Here is a 19283-nt window from a genome sequence, read left to right as displayed (position 1 = left end):
TTCTTTATTTAATGAAGGTTACAGCAGGCTATGAATTTTTATACAATTATTATCTTGATTTTGCAAAGCAGATGAGCACATACAGGCCCACTGCCGCTGTCCTGCCCTGACAGTGTGAGCTGTGGCTGACGAGTGTCTGCTAACATTAGGCCACAGCTAATTATATTGAACTCATGGACAAGTGACCTGTTTCACACACTTGCAGATGAGCGGTGCAGCGGCTAAAACATGAGCATATAGTGAGTAGCTTGGAGCCGTACAGCCCGTCTATCAGGATCTTTTTCAGCAGGGGAAGAAATCAAAGATCAAGTCTTCAGCATAGTGTTATTTATCTAAACTGTTTAGTTCAATATGTTTAAGCTGTTGCCATCTAAGTAGGAAAAGCCATTGTTTTCCCTGAGATAGGGCCGTGGGGATCACGCTACTGCTTTGATGACATATTGCTGTTCTGATGTATTGAAAACAATACAGTGCAACAGCAGCACAGCAATACCTCTTTGGGTTGTTCTTTGGAAATAAGTTAATTAAACTTCCAGGAGTGAAGCGCTAAAAAAAAACAACAATTAATTTGATGGTTCTGCATGTCACACACCTAAAAGGGCTTTCCAGCCCGTCATGCGCTCATGATTCTCTGAATTCCTCTGTGATGTCAGACGGTTTTTGGAGAGCGTCTCTCAGGGTTATTCTCGTCTGCAGAATATGTGTTTGGCTAAAAGGCCTTAGGTGTTTGTGTGAGCTGGCTGCTGAGGTATGGGATGTATCCACAGATGGGAATGTAAACACAAAACTCAAGCGGAGATGCATAAACAAATAACACATTCACATAACACTGAGACACTTTATTGGTGATCAAATTCCATCCCTTTTCCAGAGTGAGATGAAGAGCATTTCTCTGACCTATAAGAACAGCAGTGCAATAAATAAAACCAAACCTACAGAACATCAAAGGACTGAATGCTCAGCATTCGCACACAAAAGACCTCATAACAATAATCCAACATACACACACTCATACAGTCGTAAGCAATAAATAATCACACTAAATAAATTACATTCTAACAAGCTCTGTACAGTGTTTTTAACACGGCGTCTATTGAAGCAGTCTATTCACTCTACTGCTTTCTGAGGGCCTCAGACTCCTCCGGTCCGCCTCGTCTTTGAATCGTGCAGCTGGCTGGAGAAAGACGGAGAGAGATCGAAAGACAGTAAGTGACAGAAAGTGAAACTATTTTTAAATACATGAACCATGCAGCATTTTATTGAAAACGGCGTAAAGGAGGTACACACATAAACTATATTGCTAATCGTTTTAGCACTTTCTGGTTGTCAGTCAAGTAAAATCATGCATGCAGAAAGTGTTTTTAAAACCACTACGTGTAGATATTTTTCTAATAATAGCATTTTAATGGAATAGTTTGTTGTTCACTAAAAACTGGTTGCAAAATTTTGTGCATCTGTGGCATCTGACCACAGTGTCTTTTTATTTAATCTCTCAAAGCGGGATTAAGGAAAAATCTGTTTTTAAAGGATTAATCTGGTGTATTTTACAATTTGGGTTGTCTTTTTTATTTTATTTTATAATTTCATAATTTTTCCTTTGATAAGAAGGCAAACAGTAACATTATTACTCCAGCAGCCCATTGAAAACATCCATCACAGCTCACAAGCCAGCCTCTGGTTCAGCTTTGAGTTGCTTTGAATGAATACTATACTTGCCCTGGTTGGATTGAAGGCAACATTTTGGGTGTGTTCACTTTTGGTTGTACCTTCAATTAAAGTGGTTTACATAATCTAACTAAACTGTTGGCTCATTTACAACCTGCCTAGTCGTCTAACTGCTCCTTTATTCTTCCGTACCCATACCCAGCAGTTTCTTTGGTGAGTACAGTCTTAACTGATATAAATAATTAAAGTTAAGCCGGCAAACTAATAAAGATTTTGAATTCATTATGTGTGAGCTACACTTGCTTTTCTCAGGGCCTGAATGACATACAGGCAATACGGCTGCATTGTCATTTCATGCACCGTCAGTGTGTCAGTACTGTTATTGTTTGGACACACAGGTGAATGTGTATGATCCAGCGCGTGGTTTTCCTTTACGCTGGTATGCATGTGATCTGGGACAGGCCGAGACACCCCTAGCTAATCCAGACTAATTCCTCTAGTGGGGATTCCTCTTTGCATGATGCAACTCACTGTACTCAATAACAACAACAAGCATACGGGCTCTTCTGTCACTCTCTGAGCCCACTCCCTGTTTGGCTTAAGACTCACGTGAGCAGGCGCCAGACACCGCCCTTTGTGGACTTAAGCAAGGCTTTTGGAAGAAATACATCACCAAAATATACGCCACCGGAAATACAGGAGTGCCTGATTACATGTCTTTCTTACAGCATCATGCTGTTTGCACAAATTATTGGTATTAACATAGCAGGGAAGATCTGGGTTTCCATTTTGGGGCCCAGCAGATGACTGCACTCTAAGCCCCGCCTCCCTTAGTTACTGTTGCTACGCCTGTGGAGAATTCCATTCTAGAACTTTACAATCGCAACAGGGGCAGTGTTACCATAGCGACTTGTAATAGTCTCCAAAATAATTCCTTCATTTTCTGGTTAGGCTGAAAATACAACTGTCAGTAGGAGATTATAACAGCTGTAGTTAAACTACTTAGTTAAACTAAGGTCAGTTGGTTGAAATCTCACTGAAATCAAAGACTCTTTAATGTTTTGAGGGGATTCGTTTTTAAATAAGAAGTGTTTTAATATGCACTTGATGGCTGCATACATGTTTTTTCATGCCTGCATGATATGTGCTAAGAGACTTAAGCTAAAGCTATGTGTTCTAGGCAAAAAGTTAATAATTTCACCAGTTGATTGTATAGACGACATATATGATATATTTTTATATTGCAGTGTGGAGCAAAGGTAATGAGTCCCAGAATTAGGAAAAAATATTCTAGTTTGATTTCAGTTTAGTTATTTTATTCCAACATACTGGTAACACTGTTTAGCCGCCTAGCTTACATAGCCTAAATGGAGAAAGAAGACAGCACTTTCATTTATACTTTATTGTTTGTGCTTTCAAAAAGCTTGTTTCACATTTTACTTCACACGAGAAAAAAAAAAAAACAGACAAACTAATGTGTTTCCAAGTGTAAAGCCGTCTCGAATAACGAGTTTGGCTGGAATTGCTACAGAGTAAATTTCCCCAAATCAATAGAGGAGGATGGAGCGGCTAACATTAGCATTGATTTAGCAGTATCCAGGACAGGCTCCAGCACAGCAGGGAAATACTAGATATAGTGGATTTACTAGTAGTGTACAAGGCTTTTTTAGCATAACCTTTAACTCCACAACAATGTAACTAGTATAAATATCCCTGACCTTAAGTAACACATGATTACTAAAGTAGGTGGTTAGCGGGACATGCTAATGTTTGTGTTAGGTAGGACAAACACATTAATTGGTATTTTTGTGTTTTCATTTTATTTTGTTTTGTATTACTGTGGTACTGTAACCACACACTGTGGTTTGTGGTACTGAAATGTTAATGAATGGCGTGACTTCAGAATTTAATTAAATTCATGCAGTATGAACCCAGTAAGAATTACAGTGAGTGTGTGTTTGCGTATATACAAATGGGTCAAAACCACAGCGACACCTACCTCATCGTAAGCTGACGCCCTCACACCACAACGTCCCCGATGGGTTTCTGTAGCTTCTCCTGCTCCGTCCCAGTCCCCAAGTAGGATGCCAGGAAGTTTTTATGTGACCTGTAACTACAAAAGACATTCAACATGAGAATAAAAGCCGAGTGTTGCTCTCGTAATTATCATATGATCATGGTACAGTTATGCAGAGTCAGTTGCATTTCTTTGATCCTGCCAAGCCAAACAGAACTGAAGGTGTGTTTTGGCAGTAATTTCATTATTGAAAACTAACCCTGTTACACTATATTTGATTTCTTGGCTGTTGTGATTTGAAAAAAAACGAGGTCATTTCGATCTTACAGTAATAAGTTCTACTTTCTTTCCAGCTGTAAAGCTTTAATTGCACTACTGCTGCTTATTGGACTATTGACTTTGTCCCACACACAACAATAGCTTTGATTTGGTTACATACATGATAAGTTAATGAATGACTTGTCACAGCAGTTTGATAAGTAATAGACTGCCGTTTAAAAGAAAGTCTGAGTAACACATACACTCACTGATGTGACGCAATTTACGTTGAAATTGAAGATTTCACTACAAGTCTACAGTAAAAGTAAGACATAAAAGCTATAAAAGTCACAGAGCCCATCTTATGAAGGTGGTGAGCAATACTTGCATAGTGTGGGTGTGTTTGGGTGTGTTAATGTGCATTTTGATGTGTCAGTGTGTTTGAATGCCAAGAAATGTTTCTGGGCAGGATGTGTGGATTGCACTGTTAGGTTGAGATTCATCAGATTGCCTGATTGCCAGATTGTCATGCGTATTCACGTAAAGCTTTTATAATTTGCCCTCTAACAGTTAAAGAATAAAAAACAGTAAAAAGCAAACCACTGACTGTCTTATTATAGCTCCAGTTATTGTGAAAACAGACACCAAAGCAGAATAGAGAAGCAGGTCAACCTGATAATAATAATAATAATAGTGACGATGATTGTGGTCTGGTAGACAGTGATGTGAACTTTGTACACGGCATGCTAACGGTACTTCATACTAGAGGGGTGAGACAGCCAAAAGATGCAATGTTTATTAATCCAGCTTTTTCTGAACAAATCTGTCACTGTTGCTCACTTTTGTTTAGAACACAATTAGCATTTCTCTCTAAATTTAAGGACATTCCTCTTCCCTGACATATTGGTTTGATAGATAAATAGAAAGTCTTTCCCGTTACCACCTCTCTTAATTATTTAGGCTGATAAATTTGGAGCATTTCACTCCATGTGTAAAGGACCATGTACAAGAACGGGAAACCTTGCTCAGGAAAACAAAGACATAGATAAATGATCAAATGTATTTTCCCAAATGATTGGAGGCTAAAGGCAAAGAACAAAGCACTATATTTCTTTTTAAACTCTTTTACAGTTTTATTATTGAACTAAGAATATTATTTATTGGTTTATTCAGTTATATTTTTGACTTGTTTGATAACGTTTTACCACTCTTATCAATTTCAAGACTCCATATGATGTTTCTTTCTCATATTATCATCTATATCTCTTATTTTTATGGAATAGTTGAATTCCTCATACAACGCGTATCACTGTCAACTCTGTTAGCTTAAGCAGGGTTTCAACTGCCATTAATGTGCACATCAAGTTGCTACCGGCATCTTTTCATCTGTCACTGAGGAGTTTTTACCAGTTTTACCACAAGATCCCTCACTGGCTTCCCATCCAAAAACACTAATGTTCCTCCTCAAAGCCTTTGAGCATATTTAAAATCAACATGTGTGTGTGTACATGGCTGTGTGCCCCTTGGATACTCACTGAGCACAGGTCATGAGTAGGATGGCGGTGCAGCTGATGACTGACAGGACCACAGCAATGATCACCAGGACCGTCTGCACCAACTCAGTGTTGTTACTCTGGTTGGACCGGGTCTGCAGAGTTTGGATCCCACAGCGCTCCCCGTCATAGCCCTTCATACATCTGCAGAGAGACGAGTTGACAAAACAATCTGATCAACCAGTGAGGAGGTAACACATCAGAGAGTGGATACAAAGTGTAATTTGGATTTTTTAAAGAGTTTAACACTTGGACACACAATATAGTCAATTTCTTTTTGTGTGTGTATCTGAAGATTCTGCAAAAATAACATGAATTATTTACTTTAATGAATCCATTTTAGAACGGAAGATCCTGCTTTCAACTTGCCTTGCACTAACCATGGAGGTCATATTCACACACATGCAAACACGCAAAGAGAAATGATGCTGTACTCACATGCACACTGGCTCCTGCAGGCCCTCGATGTACTTGCAGTACCCATGAATGCAGTAGCCCAGGTGGGTGGAGGTGCAGGGATTCTCTGTGGTGGTGAGAGTCGACGTGTATCTGGTGGTGAAGTTTGCGTGGCCGGGGTTGAGGGGAGTCGTGCTCTTGCTCTTGTGCTTGTTCCTCCTCTTGCCTTTGCCTCTCCTGTCCTTCCTCTCATCTTTTCTGAGATGCGGCTCTGAAATTTCAAGTGACACAAGTGTCATTTTAATTTAAACGCACAGGAGTTTCCAGACTGAAGGTTCAGATGAGTTAACAAGTTTGTCAACCTCCCATGTACTCGCTAAACCATATATAAAGGTTAAAGGGTAGTCTGGATGGGTGTTTTTGGAAAATTATAAAAGGAGATATTTGATATTATCATCTGTCCAATTTCCTACATAGATTCACTGTTTTTACTTTTGTAAAACTAATCAAAATTACACTTCACGTCAGTTACGTGATTATATGATTATCAAAGAATTTAGATTTTTTATTTTTTTGCCAACTGGCAACAGTCTTCTGTGCATTAAAAACACAATCAGCCAGTTTTGTTTTGTTACATTTAAAATGATTTACTGATCACAGATTCTGTTAACAGTAACATATGAGGTTCGCCCCAAATGAATCAGCATTTGCAACAGAATAAAACATCAGTCAAGAAGAGGAGAGCTTGCTTAGGTTGCCGTACCATGAAGGTTGAAATTTTCGTTGTCTCCTCCTGAAAGTTCCCCGTCTGTTTCCAGCTCGTCATTGTCGCTGTGTGAAATCTGGAGGCCCCCCCCGGAGGCCGGACCCCCGGTCGCTCCGGCTAGTCCACTGGAGAATGTGGCCTCGGATCCCTGAGCACCAAGAGCACTGCAGACGACTGTAAAACCAACAGAACAGGACAAGAAGAATGAGTGAAATCTACATGGAGAAATGACCATAATAAGCAGTTAGGAGCAATTAGGGTCAAAGTTTGAGTCACATGATGCAGTTTAATCATGTCTACACTCAGTCTTTGATAACTACAACTAGAAACCAAGCTAAGACCAGAACCTCTGTCCGTGACGAGATTAAATGATTACAGTTATTATTTAGTTTGCCTAAAGAGTAACCAGGAAAAAGACATTTGGTAAATTGTGATTTTTTTTTACTCTGCCTCTCTGGCCTAAATTTGCTTAGATACTTTCTAGTGGCATTGTGTCCAGAAATCTTGGCCCATTGACACCTGACTCATCTATTCATCTTAAAACACTGTGATAAATCTGAGCAGATTTGACACATACTGTATTATCACTGAAACCAGTACAACCAGTCCATATCCAGAACCACGCTGTGCCTGAAGCCTTTTCCACACATACAGGTAGAAAGATGAATAAGACTCAATCAATTAACTATTTGAAATATGTTGACCTTTCGTTGCGTCTGGTGCTGCTATACAACAACATTCTTAGAGCCAGAGGTGCCAAACTTCTGACACAACTTATTTTCTCTAAAACTCCAGAATATTTCTCTTCTTTCTGACAAGTCCACACTTGCAGAAACATTTCTGTCCACCTTCACCACCCCCCTAGTCCTCATACCAGTTTACATTTTTCTTCTTTTCAATTCATTGATTTACACTCTCTGCACACACCCCCCCCCCCCCCACACACACACACACACACACACACACATACAGAATATAAGTACAAGTCCAGACTTACCGAAGCACAAGAGACAGGTGAGGACGAGAGGGTTCATATCCCAGGAAGAGAGTGTGAAGAGAGTGTGCGTATGACAGGCCTGCACTGATCTGTGTGTGTAAGTGTGTGTCAGTGTGTGTGCTGATAGAGATTGTGCTTTGGTCTCTTTACCTCCGCTGGGTGCAGCTTTTATAGACCAACGCCTGCCTCTCAACTCCAAGGAGAAAGAAGGGTGTGTGTGTGTGTGTGTGTGTGTGTGTGTGTGAGAGAGAGAGAGAGAGAGAGAGATCAACAGATGCATTGTGTGAGTGTAAGATATGTCCGAGAAGAAGCAAGAGAGGTTCACGTAAAAAAGGTGTGTGTGTGCTTGCATCTAATGATTAATCTGCCTCGAGCAACACATTTTGCGCCTCATGATCTCACATATAACAAGGCCTCTGTTGGGGAATAACAAGTCTGAATGAGACTCAGACCAGTTTGATGTATTCTGACTTGTTTCTCGTCACCATTAAACCAAACACAGAAACATTAGTTCCTGTTTCTTTAACTGTTACTGCTTTCGCGCGTCTCCCTCTATGGTCATGAATAAGGCCACAATTACATGGTCAGTCCATTAGTGACACACTCACACACACACACATAGAAACACACTCTTAACAATGTGATCAGGTGAAAACCTTGTATCTCCAAAATGTCACCTTTTCAGAAACTGTAAAAAAAAAAAAAACCACATATCTTATTCTATTTTTGGATTTTTCAAGATGATCTTAAGTAGCCGAAAATGTGAAAATCAACCAAAAACATATGGAGATGCGAGGCACTTGGCAACAATGACACACACACACACACATTTGTGTTTGTAATAAACTGCAACCAAGAGTCACGCCTGCACTTTACCCAAGGTACAAAGAAGGATCATGTACAGATAAGGGCAAATGGTAAGAAGTAGGTCTACAAAAGGTAATGTGACGTTATAAATAAAATGATAGCAAATTCACCTCTGAATTTAGCCTTTTTTGTTGAGCAATACGTTTTTTTAAAAGATGAAATTCCTTTGAATTGTGTTTATAGCATTGAACAGCAGGCAGAATAACTGTAGTTGTTGTATACTGTCATTATATTATCATTATTATATTATTGTATATTATAATTTCTATTTCTATTCAGTCACTGGTTAAAACACACCAAATCTGTTGTTCAACAAGGTGTATTTCTGAGTCTGACTTGTTGTGGTTTGGTTTGGTTAAATGATGCCTGGTGTTACTATTTCAGTACACCGTAACCATGAGGAGACCTTAGGGCTTGGGTGGGGATGCTGCATGGAAGGGTGTGTTGGTTATGTTGTTATGTCTGTAGTCAGAGGCTGTCCCATCACTCGTGCTCTGGTGGAATCCATTAAAAATCCGCTAGGAATGCTGGGAACTTCTCCATCTCATTCCTCAGCTTCAACAACGGCCAGAAGCTCCTGACACGTTTTGTTTATAATTGCTGCGGAATGACATTGTTTGGATTATGTGTAATGGCATTGGGGATGTGTGATATGAACATGTGGAAAGTCTGACACAAGCCCGGAGAGAAGCACCTCATAACAGCCGCCCACTGTAAACACATGGAGCTACTAACAGCATGAGGGACAAAAACCTTCTGACACACAAATACAGCCGTATCTATTTGGATAAAACTTTGAATCACGCATGCAGCTGTCACAATTAAACCGCCCTTTCTCCGGAAAAAGGATTATTGCCCACGTGAAGCACAACCTTAGACTTAGATGCAAGCTTTAGGTGTGCTTACGCATTTGCAAATACAGAATAACTGCAAATATGACTAAGAGTCCACAGACACGCGAGCAGCTCTGAGAGGCTGTTGTACTTTCTGGTTTGTACTGATTGATTTCTTGATTATGTTGACTTGTATTTTGTCCCTAAAACTGATTGCTCTGGTTTGTAGCACCGGCCCCTGTTGGTATAAATGCCAGTCAGGTGACTATTGTATTCTATTCTGAAGAAGAAACTTCATGTTGATCTTGTCTAAATGCTCTAAATGGGCAGCTTTCACACTTTTTTGAGCTAAACACTAATGTCAATATGCTAATACGCTGATTTGTAGCAGGTTTATCATCTTAGTTTAGCATGTAAGCATGATAAGATAAGATAAGACAAGATAAGATATTTCCCTCAAAACCATGACCGTCAGGGGGGAATGTCAGGATTTCTCCTCTGGGAACCATGAATGTCTGTACAAAATGTTGTATCAATTCATGCGGTAGATGTTGAGATATTTCCCTGGATAAGTGGAGACTTTGACGAGCTGGTGGCACCACAGACGAAGTCATAGGACCATCAAAACCATGAGGGTTCATCTTCCAAGGATCATGAATATCTGCACAAAATTTCATGGCAACCCTTTAAATAACTGAGATATTTCAGTCTGGATAAAACCTTCCTAAATTACCATCCCTGCAGCTGTGCTGCACAAAAATAACAGTGAAAATATAACATGAATCGACCTTTAGCTGCAAAACAAATGTGGCGCACGTGGAAGTTTTTGTTTTGTCAGAGGACACTCAAGGAAGCAGCTTAATGGGGCTTCCACCAACCACATTACTCACTGCATGAGCAACCCACTGTTACTTATGCAATAATTAGGTAATAACAGTTTAATAGAGTGAACACAGTGTGGAGATTAGAGCAGCATTTCCTGCATTTTGCATATGTTTATCCGCGGGTTCTATATTTAGAGCCAAATGGGTGTGCTTGTGGTTCCTTGTGTGTGTGTAAGTGCATGCTTATGTGTTTTTAAGTATGTCTTCAGCGACGCAGCACCTGCAGGTGAGTTAATGTTTATGTGTGATCAAGGCTGTTCATTAGCGTAGAGAACATGTAAAGATGCTTCGTCGGGTGTTAAAAATGGCCAATTGAGTCTGTTTGAAGCACTAATGAGGGAGCAGAGAATAAAACTGTGCTACTGATTAACTCGACAGCGAACACTGCGCTCAGTGGGTCAGAGGACAACTGCCACATTAGAAACCTATTTCTTTATATTATGTAAATGTCAATTTTAGTTGCAATTTTAAATTAAAAACCTTGTCATGCTTTACAGTGAATGCATAGTAAAAAAAAAAGTAAAAGCTAAACTGTTTCCATAAATCTTAACAATTAATGAGTTAAGAATTTGTTTCATTAGAGGAGTTTCTCTTTTTTGCTCTAGGTTTCCGTAAAGCATTCTCATGTTAAAGTAAAAAGACTACAGACACAAACGAAAGTATAACCATAAGAACACAGATAACTGTATCTGAGGGTCAGTAAAGGCGGCTCTGCTATCTGATAAGCAGCGTCATCATTTTCGCAGCTTCTTCCACCATCATATCAGAGGTGTTTAGGTCTACACAGGTTTGAGTTGTACAGGAATGTGTGTGTTTGCACAAAACATAGATGCAACAGCAAAAACTATCATTATAAAATAGTTTGCTTCCATGGCTTCTTAGCCTCTCATTAACTGCTGCCATCAGGTGTCTTATCCAAAAGGCATTCAATGTAATTAAAGTTTTCCTTCCTGAGAAATGTCCATGTTTGGTAGTTTTTTGGGTCTTTTTCGCTGCACACATTTTGACTTGTCATATCAGGAAAAGCACAGGTGTAACCAACATTACTGATGACTCACGGTGAAAAGCACACAGAGCACCAGGGGACCAGAACATTTCTGATCAGATGATTCACTTTTACTCACTGTCTAATGTTACTCAGCAGACCCACATTTTAGGAAATATTGTGCCAAAGAACCTGTGAACATGCACCTTTGAAAATCAGCACATACTAAAAGTCTGACATCTGAAGTCCAGAAATGATTTACAGAGTTTAAACACAGAATTTAAATGAAAGGAGTACATACTGCAAATTTGAAATTTAGTGTTTTAATTCATGTTTAATAATAATAATAATAATCAACATCATAATAACAAATGTGAAGGTTTTGTTCTGGCAGAGACTTAAGAGAGTGAAGAAAAATGTACCCTGTCATATGGAGTGAGACCAAAGTCAATAAAACAGAAAAACAATCTTCAAGCTGTATTCATTTTTGTTGCAGTAACAGAGCTTCTAAAACAGACAGGATTTAATACATTAATGCTTTATAATAAATTATCAAAATGAGAATACATTTCAAATAATAAAACAGAACTGTTGCACTCAGAGGCCAATTTAATGGCAGAAACAATGGCAATAATGGTTGTTTCTAATATTCATCATAACTGCAAAGAGGAAAAAAAAGCAACAATAAATACAAGCTAAGTCAGGCAGAAATGTAAGATATAAATTAAAAAACAAGGCTTTCAAAACTATAAAACACAGAGGGAAGTAACAGAGGAAGACTTTATCTATAAGTTTTATGTTTTTGATCTCTGAGGCTGATTTAAAAACTGTGATGAGATCTGCAACCTTGCTAAACCTAAAAAATTAGCTCACTGAAATCTCAAAATCAATCTCATATTAATTGGCTTCAAAGAGAGCCTCACGACAGATGAGGTGGAAAATGATGGAAATTATTTTTATGCTTGTGTCAGAAACATTCGATATTTGTCCACTCCGGCCCTTAAAATTTGTTCACACTTTCACATTTCTCCTTGGTTTTGCCATCACTGTGGGCGGCGTCACCCACAGAAACTGTTTTGTGTGTCTCACTTTTCATCTTTTCAGACATGAGGGCAGCAGGAGCTGAAACAGAAGAACCAGTACTGCTGGAAACAACAATCGCGCCGCACACAAATCTGTATCTTTTTGAACACTGTAATCTCTTTGTGCCGATCTGCCTGCTGTGTAAAGGGATCCAAAGCCATGTGACGTGCATTGGAGGGAGTGGGAGTGAGTGGGAACAATCGAGTGAGGCGTCATGTTGAAACTTTTTAGAAAACTGGGAAAATCCACTGTGTGTGTGTGTGTGTGTGTGTGTGTGGCACTCTAAGCGGTCTGGACTCCTTTATAACCCTGTCGCTTCTGCTGACTTGGGAATCTGTTTTTCTTATACCTGTAAAAAAAAAACAACAACAATAAAGAGAACATCATTTACTCAATTCAAAAAGGTACTTTGTATTCAGCCATCCATAAAAACAAAAAAACTCAGCCAACATGAACTGAAAACTGCAGGGTGATGACCAGGTTTATATGTCCAAAGATATGGCTTTGAGATTATAATCAGTGGCTGTGGTTTGTGACATGTCAGTGCATGAAACAGGATGTTGGGGCAGACTTTGCGTCACAATGTAATACAAGGTCCACCTGCACGTTTTACATGATGAAAGGCAGCGTCTGAGTCACCCTCAAAATCTGTGATCACACTTTATTAGGCTGAATTTGCCAAGTCCAAAATTTGTCTTAGTGTAAATGCATCTAGACAAAACATATGTATATGTATTTTACTTACATTTGGCTTGTAATGAAACACAAAGGCTACAATCAGGTTATAGCAGATGAGAAAAAAGGAGGAGCGACAGCAGGAGGAGTCACAAATCAGCAACAAAGCAGTAACATGTGAGCAGCATTTAATTGTGGCTTGTCAAACTGGAGCCAGTTTTAACTCATTTATATGTGATCAGAGATCAGCTTGTTTCGAGAAATTTTCAGAAATGAGTGTGCAAATCTTGAAAGTAGACAGACTGCGGGATCACTGCTTTTGAATAAAGAAAAATCATTTTTGTATAACCTCACTGAATAAAACTCATAAAAAATATGTGACTTCTATTACACCAGATACATTTTTTTTTCACCTGTTTTTCACCTGTTTTAAGCAGATAAGGCTTTTATGACTCAATAATAGAAATACTTGTTAAGATTAATATTTTTGCAGTGAGGGCAGCATGTAAAATGTTAATATACAAAGTAACTCAGCTGTCAGTTAAATGTGGTGCAGTATAAAAGTACTGAACTGGAAAATTTTAAGTATCACATGATGGTACCGAAACTTAAATTGCACTGCAAAATCTGTTCCTTTTTTTGGCCACATGACAATATTTACATATCATTATCTTTAGATTTGATATGCAGCCCGATTAGTGAAAAGCATCCTAAAGAACCAGGGCAGTGCATTTAAACACTTTATTTAGGTTTCCAATGATTTGCTGCCTTCCATACAGCAACAAAGTCAACATTCAGAAAAAGCTACTTCTAAATAAAAAAAATTTAAGGTTTTTATGTCAAAAAAGGATTTTGGAAGTTGACAATCTATCCCTAAAAAATCCCAGCTGCATCCCTAAGATACAGGTGTTGCTAACAGTAAGTCACCTCACTATCATCATTAATAATAACAATGGTTATTGCTCTTCAGAAACTCCTAAAAAAGATTAAAGGTCATCAGCGCTGCAAACACACACAAACACACTCATTGATTGGTGTCTTACCATTTGCAGCAGAAGTACAGAGCTCCGGCCAGACCCATAATCAGCAGAGTCACACAGAAAAGGGTGGCAATTATCTGCTCTTCTCCCACTGGCTGAAAGACGAGCTCCAATTTACTACACCTGGGGCCATAGAAGCCCTCCTCACACCTGCAGCACAGACAGTCGAGTCATACATGATCACACATGGTGATTCACACACACACACACACACACACACACACACACACACACACACACACACACACAGGATCATACTTGCAGTGGTGTTCATTGAAGTCCACCAGGAACATGCACTGGCCGTTGTTCAGGCAGTACTTGTCAAATGTGCTATCACAGGTCTGTGTTGACCGCTTCACCACACGAGGGCGCTCTCCTCTCTGCCCTGAAACACCAACAACAGAGCAGAGTGTCAAACCTCCTAAAAGAGAACTGGATCATTTTCACTGAGCAGCACTCTGATGGCCAACATACAGACCTGTATTTAAAGACCCTCGTGGATCTTGTTTGCTAAACTCTTAATCTTTGTGCAAAACTCCTTCAGCTGTGTTTGCGTGCTCCCATTTTATTTTGCAGCCATAAAGGGGCAACAATGAGGATCTGAGGCTTGCAGAATCAGTGACATCTTTTAAATCGCTAAATCAATTTCAATATGCTTCATTTGTTTCAGAGTGGTCAAAATTAATCTGCAACTATTTTGATAATCGATTATATGGTTTAAGTCAAAACTACCAAACATTTGATAGTTCAAGCTTCTCAAATGTAACAGTTTGCTGCTGTTCTGAGTTTAACCATGACCCTTATTGTACTTTAAGGATAAGTAAGTATAGATAATGAATTCTTTGTGCGTCTATTTGTCTTGTTTTATTTAATTATAGAGCTGAACTGTTTCATCTTTTTCTCGGTTTTAAGGAACTTTGCAACTGTTGCTGCAATAAGTAAAGTTTCAAAAACTTTGGATATTTTGATCTATACAATGACAGAAAATTACAAAGTGGCACCCTCAAGTGTTCAACTATCAGTCCAAAGACCAAAGATATTAAGTTTACCATGATATAAAACAAATCCTCACATTGGAGAAGTAGGAAACAGCAGATTTTTGGCTTGCTTGAAAAGTGGCTAAAACAATTAATCAATTGTCAAAATAGTGGCCTAATAATTGACCTAAACCTGACATGTTGTACAATGCATGTTTTTGTACTTGTGTATTTGTAGATTTGCATTCTAATATTGTCACTTGTCATGGGTCTGTTTTTGTTACCTGCCTTGGGACTCTGGATGTAAATTAGCACTCTTGCTAACTCCGGCGTGTTTACGTCTTGTATTTTTACACTGATGTTCATTAACTTGCTCTCTCCCTATCACACAAACAAATAAGCAAATACAATTTTCAGTCGATCAACCAATCAAAGAATTAACTCATTGTTTCAGCTCTACAGCACTTATTTCCATTGTTGCATTTCAACTCTGTGTGTCGCTGTTCATATCATCAAAACAACAAAAATATGTGGATGCATATTTGTACATGTGCAGGATTCACACACTGAGTCACAAAAGCTCTTTAAATGCATGTATCATAGTTGACACACTGATTTGTTATCAGCTGTCCCGGTGATTACCTGCAGATAGAGAGGAGCTGTCTGCAGCGTGCAGTCTGGATGAGACACTCCTGGTGAAAACGCACGGCCAGAGCAGCATGACACCTGTTGAACAGAGAGCATTAATTATGCTGGATACAAGATCAGCAGGTCAGTTTTACGTAACATCTACCAACTCTGTGTAGGATGCAGATTTACGATGTTTAAAAAATGTGTGTGCTTTGAATGATCATTTGTGGCAGTTTAAGTGAGCGAGTCGATTGTTATTTTGATTATTTAGCCCACAATACAAAATTATTTGTGTTAGTTGAGTGTTTAGGTAAGGCACCACACTAGTATTGAGGAAAAATTCAAAAATCAGAAATATGAGGGAAGAAAAAAACATTTTTGGCAGGGACCATTAGGATTCCCTGCCAGCATTTTGGTGTAAACTGTGCCAAATAATTAATTATGTGGTGCGCCTTGCGTTGCCTAGCCCACATGCCTGTACCAGCCTGCACAACTGTATTATGCACGCCATTTGCAGACGCCCACATTCCTGCAGGCAGGACAGAAAAACACATGAATCTGGATGCAAGATGTGTCTGGTTATGACTGGTTATGAATCTGATTATATGCTTTTAAAACATGGCCTTTGCACCCTCTCTGGGTTTCTGTTCGTGTCTGTTGTTATGGCTGCACAGATATTTTCCTCTGTGTTGTCTGTGAGAGGACTCGCGCTGGTTGTTGGGTGTTTCTGACGTGGCTGATTGGTGGTACGTACACAGTGCTTGAGCTGGAAGAGGTGACGAAGCAACTGTTCTGTATACCTAATTAATCACTGCCAATCACAATCAGCCCTCATACTGCTTCACTGTAATCTATATGCCAATCTGATACCAATATCTATCTTAAATCATTAATTTGGACAAGAATTACATTCTGTTTTTCCAACTGTTTGCAAAATCACAAGAAAATCGGACTCATTGACTTTGTGAAAACCTGAACGTGTGGCTAATAAAAATGTTTAGTCTAGGGCAAAGGTCATTCTTGCTTTATATGGCCGACAGCAAGACAAGGAGAGAAGGTTATCGGGGGGAAACTCTTATCGTGATAGCTGGTTAATAACAAAACCTCAGTACAGTCAACACAGTCAAATTAAACAGGGAGAAGAGTAGTAGTGGCAAAGTGGCTTATTTTAGGTGGTATAAGGATTGCTGATGTATGAGTTGTGAAAAACTAAGTTAATTTAATTTAAGTACTGCACTTAAGTATAATTCTGAGGTACCTTACTTGAGTATTTCCATTCTACTGCACTACACTTCAAAGGGAAATATTCTTTTCACTCCACTCCTTACTGGTCACTTTGCATATTATCATTAAGCGCTTTGGGCTGTGAATGCTTATGAATAAGCAGTGTCTAGTTGGGGCGCTTGTCACATTTCAGATATCTGTGAGTTGTTAGCAGGTGATTTCCCCTCTAAACTTCTCAGTGATTCCTTTGATATCCGCTTCAATCCCAATAAGATGAGATTCTTCATCATTTTACCGAAAAGCAAAGATTAAATTCCAAAACTAGCTAAACCTCAACCATCTACAACAGTAAAATGCTGCTTACTTCCACATGAATGGATCAGTATTAACTATCTATTAATATAATTTTGAATAATGTATCGGTTATAGTTTCTGCAGAACGAGTGCTGATACTTTGAGTACATTTTGCTGATGACTTCTTTTACTAAAGTAGGACTTAAAATGCAGGACTTTTTGCAATCAAGTATCATATTACAGTATCACATAATAGCATTGGTACATATAGATGAATAAAGGATCTGAGTACTTCTCCACTACTGGGTTCTCATCAATTTATACAAGCTGAAATATGTTTCCCTCTTAAGGTTGTTGTATAACGTTTAATAGATAAGAAAAAAACCTGAACAAGTAAATAACAGACCGCATGTGCTTTCAAGTAGTCATCTTCCACTGAACTGGCAGCATCCTTCAGCAGCCCTCAGGCTCTGAGCTCAGTGTTTGCGTCAGCTCATTAAGACATCTGACTCCAAAACTTCCACTCAGGTCGGTTTCCGAAATTACTTATAACTGGAGAAACAGACCTTATCCACGGTGATATCTGATCATTTCGCAAACTTAACAAATGGTACAAGAGGAAATCAGAGCCTTTTTTTTCCATGTAGGATACTCATAGCAAAAATGGACCTGAGGTTCAGCAGTTAAACGACTCGTTTTAAATTTTGGTTCAATTGGCAGAATTTCAATTTGCAGCTGATCCAACTGAGTCTGTAAATTCTGCTGCAACATATTAAAAAAGCAGGCATCTGCATGCTTTCAGATACAGATAAAGGATCTGATGAATAGATTGATAAATTATGACACTTTATTTTCTGCTGATATTAGCTGCATATTACAGTGGTGGAAGAAGAAGCCTTGCATCCATAGTTTTACCTTAGTAGAAGTAGAAAAGTATAAAGTGAATGTTATAGTTACAGTATTTATTATCATTATTATATCTTAGCAGTTTAATATGACTGGTTTAACTATTTCATACACTGTTTAAATATATAAATGTTCCTCAGGTTTTATCAGCTGATCATGTATTTTGTAGGTGTTCCTCTTACAAAATTAGTAGGGGCTGCTGTCAGTAAAATGTAGTTAGAGAAGAACCATATTTATAAGTGTACGTATAAAATAGCATGAAGGAAATACTCAAGCTCCATGTTGAAACTGCACCATTGAAATACGAGGTACCATTAAAGCATCAGTAATAATAATCCAAAGGTATAATATGTAATATGATAATAACGACAGGACCATTGTGCTGCATAATGAGTGGCTCACTTACACTTTTGATACTTCAAGTACACTGAACTGATATTACTTATATACTTAACTCCATTAAGACAGCTGCAAAAATGGCAGCAGTAGAAGAAGCATTCATCTCCTTTACTCAAGTAAAAGTAGAAGTACCTAAATGGAAAACTACTCTTCAGTTATATAAAAGTATCACCATCTTAATACCTGACTTATATACTGGGCTATCAATACTGATGCATTCATGTGTAAGTAGCAGTTTTGCTGTTGTATTTTATTTATTAATATGAAGCTTATTCTAACTGTTTCGTATACTGTATGATCTACAGCAATGCATTGCATTTTAGAGACTGTAAATGCAGTAAAAAAGAAAAAAAAACAGCAGAAAATGTAAACACTCAATTAAAGTAACGTTACTTTCGTACTTGCGTAAAAGTACTTAGTTACTTATAGTTGCTCTGACTGTCAGTGGCTTTAATGCCGTTTCCCGAGTCAAACAAACGTGTGAAGCTGACTTATTATTATTTACCAAGCCTAAAAAAAAAAAAAAAAAACACTCACCGATAAATGAGAGGAGCGCTGAGGGTTTGCTGGTTCCCATTTCGGCTGGAGGCTCGGTGGGCGCGCTGGTATGAGCCGGTCTGGACGACTGAAGGTGCTTCCGACTTGCCAAATAAGTAGTAGGTAAAAGGGGGGCAGGCGATGCCCCTGCTGGTACAGAAGAACTGGAGACCAATGGGCTGGGTGTGGTGACAGAAAATTTCACACTTCAAAGGTTCAAAGAAAAAGACAGTAAGAACCAGGAAGGAACCAGAACACCCCCCAAAAAACACAAGGAGGAGCTGCTTCTATCGCCTC

The 19283-nt window shown here is 38.8% G+C and overlaps 2 protein-coding genes across 2 annotated transcripts in view; both read right to left on the bottom strand.

The window, feature by feature from the left end:
• Positions 1–833: 833 nt before the first annotated feature.
• areg (amphiregulin) overlaps positions 834–19283 on the bottom strand; it is a 57256-nt gene continuing 38806 nt past the window's right edge. The window contains exons 2-7 of the mRNA XM_070833629.1: positions 7653–7772; positions 6653–6829; positions 5932–6160; positions 5476–5637; positions 3665–3778; positions 834–1174 (exon numbers count right to left, since the gene is read on the bottom strand). Of these exons, the coding sequence (XP_070689730.1) occupies positions 3685–3778; positions 5476–5637; positions 5932–6160; positions 6653–6829; positions 7653–7689 (699 nt within the window). The 5' untranslated portion in view covers positions 7690–7772 and the 3' untranslated portion in view covers positions 834–1174; positions 3665–3684. The remainder of the gene's footprint in view (positions 1175–3664; positions 3779–5475; positions 5638–5931; positions 6161–6652; positions 6830–7652; positions 7773–19283) is intronic.
• LOC139204507 (proepiregulin-like) lies at positions 12587–19059 on the bottom strand. The gene is made up of 5 exons (XM_070834542.1): positions 18987–19059; positions 15639–15722; positions 14278–14404; positions 14023–14169; positions 12587–12653 (listed from the first exon to the last, which is right to left on the bottom strand). The coding sequence occupies exons 1-5, from the start codon at positions 19024–19026 to the stop codon at positions 12587–12589; spliced, it is 465 nt and encodes a 154-aa protein (XP_070690643.1). The 5' UTR covers positions 19027–19059.

This window comes from Pempheris klunzingeri, chromosome 7 (assembly GCF_042242105.1).
Source record: "Pempheris klunzingeri isolate RE-2024b chromosome 7, fPemKlu1.hap1, whole genome shotgun sequence".
Lineage (NCBI taxonomy): Eukaryota > Metazoa > Chordata > Actinopteri > Acropomatiformes > Pempheridae > Pempheris > Pempheris klunzingeri.
Note: the sequence above shows the minus strand (reverse complement) of the source record. Positions and strands in the feature narration are given on the sequence as shown.